Source organism: Sinocyclocheilus anshuiensis, unplaced genomic scaffold, assembly GCF_001515605.1.
Source record: "Sinocyclocheilus anshuiensis isolate Anshui unplaced genomic scaffold, SAMN03320099.WGS_v1.1 scaffold2119, whole genome shotgun sequence".
NCBI classification, from domain to species: Eukaryota; Metazoa; Chordata; class Actinopteri; order Cypriniformes; family Cyprinidae; genus Sinocyclocheilus; species Sinocyclocheilus anshuiensis.
The window spans coordinates 139,050-146,728 of NW_015538049.1; the positions used below are offsets into that span (position 1 = coordinate 139,050).

The following is a 7,679-nucleotide window of genomic DNA, read 5'->3' on the forward strand; positions in this document are numbered from 1 at the left end:
AAAAAATAATAATAATATATATATATATATATATATATAGGGAAGACAATTAAGAATGAAAGCATTTCTTGCTGATTACCATCTGACATGTTAAGGACTAAAACAATACAATTGTGGTTTTAGTTAAACTTCTAAATAAATTTTTTTTTTCTTTTTACAAAAATAAAGAGACCATAGACACACAATTTGAGTATTTTTAACTTCAGTCCTAAAGAACTTTAAAAATTATTATGAATGTTACATTTGTTATCATTAAATTGCTATGAGGGACGCATGAGCAATGGGGAGATGTTTGTTTAATAACAAGTTCTGTGTAAAATCCTTTTTAAAACAATTCAATTTTTGTCCGTTATGGGGTTGAAAAAAAAAAAAAAGGTGGGAAAATATGATTTTTGGAGGTTTGATATAATGATGTGGGGTAGCCTATTTAGAACATTTAGAAAAGATGTGGGGAACTCCTATTTGGAATGACCCATGTACGTTCCCTGAACTACATTTTTGCAGCTATTAATATGTTTAAATGAAAACGAAAAGAGGCAGTGGTGTTTGATAGCCTATCATATTTCATCTCATTGTAAATATACATACAGTGAGGATAACCGGAAAGGCGAGCTGACTGACGTTATCAAGTATACGCTGCTCTTCCATTTGCAGAATTACCGGAGTAAGTCCCAACTTTGTGTACTTGGTATTGAGAAACAGCTACGTTGATGTGCGCGTGCATGCGTGTGGAAGTCCACAGTTTCTGAAGTGCAGAGTGAATATTATTTAAAGGGGTCATATGATGCTGCTAAAAAGAACATTATTTTGTGTATTTGGTGTAATGAAATGTGTTTATGCGGTTTAAGGTTCAAAAAACACATTATTTTCCACATACTGTACATACAGTAATTGTTTCTCCTCTATGCCCCGCCTTTCTGAAACGCGTCGATTTTTACAAAGCTCATTGGTCTGAAAATGCGAGGTGTGCTGTGATTGGCCAGCTATCCAGTGCGTTGTGATTGGCCGAATGCCTCAAGCGTGTGACGGAAATGTTAAGCCCCTTACCACATTGTGATGATGCCCTGTCCGGCCAGAGCGATGATTCAAAAACATGAAAATCCATTGTAAAGGAGGCATTTGTTGCATCCAGTGGGGACATAATTACTGATTATAATGACTTGTACTGTCTTTTTACACGTTAAAACAAGCTAAATATACTTTTCTTTATGTGAAATATATTTATTTTTTTCTTTCTTTGGCTTATGCAAGCTAGTTGAGTAGAAGTTGAATTGATATCTATATGGATTGTTTTTTTTGAAAATTGTAAATTGTGAATTTCCAAAAAAAATATATCACCATACAGGCTGCAAAACTATATATTCTTTATATTTAAGGAGATTCAACTCAACAGACAAAATCAGCAAAAGTGTAAATGTTTCTATTATGTGACTAATTTACTTCCTGGATTCACTTGTAACAAAGATTGATTTTTGCTAACCCAATCTTTAATCAAAGAATTAGGCAATATGAGGACTACTACACAAAATAGACTAAGAAGGGCAACTAGATTTATTAGTAGAAAAATAACCTCAGAATTAGGCAAAAAAGACTACATTTTGAGAAATGTGTCTTTTTTTTTGGTCCATACAATGATTGTCAATGGGGCAAAGTGCTCTTTGGTTATTTTCCAAAGTTCTTTAAAATACTTTCTTTTGTGTTCCACAGAGCAAATATAGGTTTGGAACGACATAAGGGAAAGTAAATTAAATCACAATTTTCATTTTAGGATAGACTAACATTTTAACCCCAGCAACAATGGATTTACCCAGAAACCGCTGTCAGCGCAGCAGCAGTATGAATGAAGGTCCCAATATACGGTAAGAGAAGGTTCTTATGGATTATTTGAGTAATTGTGTTTTTAAACAAAAACAAGAATGTTGTATTAAGGCTAGTCTGGCTGGAGGTATATGTTGAACTTGTACATACTGACTATATTTGGATGGACTTCTCGGTTTAAAACATTGTTTCTAGTAATTAGAATATTATGTTCTCGCTCAAAAACTATGAATTAAATGTTTACATTTTAAATAATCACAAAATGGTTATTGGGCAATTAGACTTAATTTCTTGTTCACAAACACTCTTATAAATATTTGCCTCTATTTTCATTTTACAGAAAGCCGAAGCTGCCACCACGCAGACCATCTCTGCTTCAAAGAGGTTCTCCAAAACGATTCCGTCTACACACAGAGAGGAAAGTTCTTGATGAAAATGGAAAAGTCAGAAAATGGACTTATAGGAAAATAGATGCCAGCAAACCAAACAAAATCATTCTGCTGGTGGGAGAGACTGGCGTTGGTAAGACCACCATCATCAACACAATGGTCAACTACTTACTGAATGTGACGTTTGAGAACGAAATATGGAATGAAATCACAGAAGAAGAAACCAGAGATCAATCAGAATCACAAACCTCTGAAATCACCATGTATGAGATCTTTCCTGTGAAGAATCCCATGTCTCTCACCATCATTGATACTCCAGGCTACGGAGACACTCGAGGACTGGACAAAGATCTGGAAGTTGCTGAGAATTTAGCCACTCTGTTTCAGAGCAATGATGGAGTTCGTGAAGTCGACGCCGTCTGCTTCGTGACTCAAGCGTCTAAGAATCGTCTCTCAGACAGACAGCATTACATTATCAGTTCAATTCTGTCTTTGTTTGGAAAAGACATTGTGAACAACATTGTGTTTTTTATCACACACTCTGATGGTCTGCCACCCAAAAACGTCATCAGCGCCATTAAAAAAGCTAAAATCCCCTGCAGACGAGACAAAAATGGCGAACCTGTTTATTTCTTATTCAACAACCGGCAAGCTGAAGAACGTCACACTAAAGAACGTCACATTCGTGCTCAAAAAGACGCCTGGGAAGACAGTGTAGACGGCATGAAGTATTTCCTTCAATCTCTGAATGAAATGAGCAGAAGAAGTTTAGAGCTGACTTCAGATGTCCTGATTGAGCGCATTCGATTTGAAGCATCCATCTGCAACTTACAGCTGCGAGTTCAAGAGAAAGAGATGAAAAAGGCTGAAAAACTTCAGATTCAGGAAGCAATGATGCAAAACAAGAAAAAGGTTGAGGAAAGTATAAACTTTACTATTAAAGTAAAAAAGACAGACAAAATTAAGGTTCCCATTGAGAGCAAGTCATGGAAGCACAGGAAGGCGACGACCTGCACCGTCTGTGAGGAAAACTGCCATGAGTTTGACTGCTGGTGGGGTTCAAATCCTAGCAAATGTGAAGTCATGAAAAAAGGCTTCTGCACTGTGTGCACAGGGAAGTGTCATCACAGCAAACACGTCAAAGAAAACAAGAAATACGCCATCAGAAACTCCAGCATGCAGTTGGAATTTGATTCCATAAAAAAGGAATATGAAAAAGCCCAAGAACAAACCAAAACATTTTTAATTTTAATGCAACATCTTGAGAAAGATCTCAAAGAGATTGAGGACCATAAGTCAAATCTTCTGTCTGAAGCTTACCAGACCATCAAGCATCTGTCTCAGATCGCATTAAAACCAGACTCTGCCTTCACTCTTCAGCATCTGGACTTCTTCATCCCCAGAGTGAGGGAGACTGGGAAAGAAAACTGGGTCCGAGAGCTGGAGGAGATGAGGAGGAAAGCTGTAGCTGATGAAGCCAATAAAGATGCTCTGAGTTATCTTAAAGCTGGCCTGACAAAACTTTTCGTGACTGGGAAATGATTGAATCCAGACCTTCTATAAACCAGAAGATGCCTGATGATTTCAATCCCTGGGTTATACCAAAAAAATAAAAAATAAAATTCAGCTATTTTCCTTTTTGTAATATGAAGGTTACATAAAAAATGTATACTTTTCTTAAAATATGAAATTGCACCATCAGATTCTGAAACCTGATATTTTGTACTATTACTTATAATGAGTATTATGTTTATTGTTGTAGGATACTGTGTTACAAGTTTATGGCAATAAACAAGTTTGAGTTTGCTTAAATGATAAAATGTACTATATTAAATGAAAACGTTTCATGCATTAGGAAAGAAACTGAAAATTAGTTTAAATTAAAATTATTTCCACTGTAGACGAAACACTGAGGGTCTGTTTAAATTCATGAAACACAAAGTTCCGTTCCTTGATGCTGATTGGTCAATAGCCATGTTTTATTCATGATAAAACATGCCTAACAGCTTTTTAATTACAATAAAACCTGGCTAACAGCTTCACTGATCACATCTGTATCACCCTTAGCAACATAAACAATCTCTATACTGTCAAATATATACCGTGCACTTTGTATTTCAGCCACAAAACTGTTTTAATGAAATATGACTGACCCCGTTGTTGCGACATTCCCCTTTAATTTTGAGGCCACTCCCTTCCCTCTACGAAGCCTGCGGTAGTTGAAGTGCAGAAGGAAAATTATTTAAACGTTTTAATTTTCTGGTATGGTTCTGTATGTTCATTGAGTTATAATGATAAAAGCTTAATCGCTGAATAAAGGCAAGTGAGTACTAACTTTATTGTTACACGGATAGGCTAAATAACCTTCCCGCTCATATTCCTTTTAATCATGTGACAGACTAAACTGGTATTACTTGAAAAAAAACAGAGCAGGAAAGATGTTTATATTATTATTCTCTTCCTTGAGATATTTCACAAAAGCTTTTCTGTGAGAACTCCACGATGGTATGGTCTCGAATGGTGTAAAAGAAATACGCCATCAGAAACTCCAGCATGCAGTTGGAATTTGATTCCATAAAAAAGGAATATGAAAAAGCCCAAGAACAAACCAAAACATTTTTAATTTTAATGCAACATCTTGAGAAAGATCTCAAAGAGATTGAGGACCATAAGTCAAATCTTCTGTCTGAAGCTTACCAGACCATCAAGCATCTGTCTCAGATCGCATTAAAACCAGACTCTGCCTTCACTCTTCAGCATCTCGACTTCTTCATCCCCAGAGTGAGGGAGACTGGGAAAGAAAACTGGGTCCGAGAGCTGGAGGAGATGAGGAGGAAAGCTGTAGCTGATGAAGCCAATAAAGATGCTCTGAGTTATCTTAAAGCTGGCCTGACAAAACTTTTCGTGACTGGGAAATGATTGAATCCAGACCTTCTATAAACCAGAAGATGCCTGATGATTTCAATCCCTGGGTTATACCAAAAAAATAAAAAATAAAATTCAGCTATTTTCCTTTTTGTAATATGAAGGTTACATAAAAAATGTATACTTTTCTTAAAATATGAAATTGCACCATCAGATTCTGAAACCTGATATTTTGTACTATTACTTATAATGAGTATTATGTTTATTGTTGTAGGATACTGTGTTACAAGTTTATGGCAATAAACAAGTTTGAGTTTGCTTAAATGATAAAATGTACTATATTAAATGAAAACGTTTCATGCATTAGGAAAGAAACTGAAAATTAGTTTAAATTAAAATTATTTCCACTGTAGACGAAACACTGAGGGTCTGTTTAAATTCATGAAACACAAAGTTCCGTTCCTTGATGCTGATTGGTCAATAGCCATGTTTTATTCATGATAAAACATGCCTAACAGCTTTTTAATTACAATAAAACCTGGCTAACAGCTTCACTGATCACATCTGTATCACCCTTAGCAACATAAACAATCTCTATACTGTCAAATATATACCGTGCACTTTGTATTTCAGCCACAAAACTGTTTTAATGAAATATGACTGACCCCGTTGTTGCGACATTCCCCTTTAATTTTGAGGCCACTCCCTTCCCTCTACGAAGCCTGCGGTAGTTGAAGTGCAGAAGGAAAATTATTTAAACGTTTTAATTTTCTGGTATGGTTCTGTATGTTCATTGAGTTATAATGATAAAAGCTTAATCGCTGAATAAAGGCAAGTGAGTACTAACTTTATTGTTACACGGATAGGCTAAATAACCTTCCCGCTCATATTCCTTTTAATCATGTGACAGACTAAACTGGTATTACTTGAAAAAAAACAGAGCAGGAAAGATGTTTATATTATTATTCTCTTCCTTGAGATATTTCACAAAAGCTTTTCTGTGAGAACTCCACGATGGTATGGTCTCGAATGGTGTAAGTAATATAGCTACAGTCTCTCTCAGTAAAGTAAATAAATAAATACAACTTTGAAAAAACACTTTAAGAACACATTTTTTTGAAAAAGCCAAATGTATAAATGTTTATGTAAAATGTATATTATTGTAGTTATATCTAAACTTTCTTTCTTTCTTTAGCAGATATCTATGTGGTTTTCTTGTTTTGAAATTCATAAAATTGTGAAAAATGACCAGATTTAATTTCCAGAGTTTTGAAAACGGTTAATTTTCACTACAGAGTCTACTAAATCATATATGACATATTACATTATACATAAAAGGAGATTCTACTCTACAGACAAAATCAGCAACAGTATAAATGTTTTTAATATGTGACTCATCTAAGAACTCAGTCCATCTGTAACACAGATTAAATTTTGCTACTAAATGAATCTTAAACATTTAGGCAATGTGTAAACAATCACACACACACACACACACACACACACCCACACACACACGCATGTCTACGAAAGGAAACATAGAAGTCAGTGGAGTCCAATGTTCATTCTTCAAATATCTTCTTTGTTTCCACAGAAGGAAGTCATAAAGGATTGAACCAACATGAGAGTGATTAAATGATAACATATACATTTTTGGATGAACTATTTCTTTTAACCCCAGCAACAATGGAATTAAACAATAACCACCTCCGGCACAACAGCATGAATGAACCTTCGAATATGCAGTTAGAGATTGTTCTTATCCATTACTTGATTCAAGGGATCAAAATAATATCTAAAAAGCACAGCCAGGCTAGCCTTTTTACAAAAATGTCATTATTGTATAAAGGCTAACCTGGCCTGAGGTAAACTGTTGATCTTTAACAAATTCAGAAGGATTTCCTGGTTTAAAACATTGTTTCTAGGAATTACTTTATTATTTTCCTGTTTAAAAAGTACAAATTAAAATGGTCTGCCACCCAAAAATGTACTCGGAGCCATTAAAAAAGCTAGAATCCCCTGCAAACAAGACAAAAGCGGTGAACCTGTTTATTTCTTATTCAACAATCGACAGGCTGAAGAACGTCACGCTAGAGAACGTCATATTCGTGCTCAAAGAGACACCTGGGAAGACAGTGTAGACGGCATGAAGTATTTCCTTCAATCTCTGAATGAAATGAGCAGAAGTTGTTTAGAGTTGACTTCAGATGTCCTGATTGAGCTCATTCGTTTTTAAGCATCCATCTGCAACTTCCAGCTGCGAGTTCAAGAGAAAGAATCAAAGTCTGAAAAACTTCAGATTCAGGAGGCAATAAGACAAAACAGGGAAAAGATTGATAGGCATTCAAACTTTAGAATTACAGTAAAAAAGACTGTCAAGGAGAAGGTGCCCATAGAGAGCAAGTCATGGAAGCACAGGAAGGCGACGACCTGCACCATCTGTAAAGAAAACTGTCATGAGTTTGACTGCTGGTGGGGTTCAAATCCCAGCAAATGTGAAGTCATGAAAAAATGTAGTACAGATGAAACAATGATGTAAAAGGTACATCAGTTTCTACAGGACGTATTCAGGGGTTTTCATTGCAAGAAACATATTTCAGCTATTAT

The 7,679-nt window shown here is 35.5% G+C and overlaps 1 protein-coding gene across 1 annotated transcript; it reads left to right on the top strand.

Moving 5' to 3' along the window:
- Positions 1 to 1,713: 1,713 nt before the first annotated feature.
- On the top strand, positions 1,714 to 3,917 carry LOC107681753 (uncharacterized). Its single transcript, XM_016478077.1, has 2 exons — positions 1,714 to 1,859; positions 2,159 to 3,917. The coding sequence occupies exons 1-2, from the start codon at positions 1,798 to 1,800 to the stop codon at positions 3,747 to 3,749; spliced, it is 1,653 nt and encodes a 550-aa protein (XP_016333563.1). The 5' UTR covers positions 1,714 to 1,797; the 3' UTR covers positions 3,750 to 3,917.
- Positions 3,918 to 7,679: the final 3,762 nt, after the last annotated feature.

Excerpts from the sequence above, each read along its gene's own strand:
- LOC107681753 (XM_016478077.1), top strand. The coding sequence starts at position 1,798 with ATGGATTTACCCAGAAACCGCTGTCAGCGCAGCAGCAGTATGAATGAA. Across the intron at positions 1,860-2,158 it reads AATGAAGGTCCCAATATACG|AAAGCCGAAGCTGCCACCAC; the intron begins GTAAGAGAAGGT and ends TTCATTTTACAG.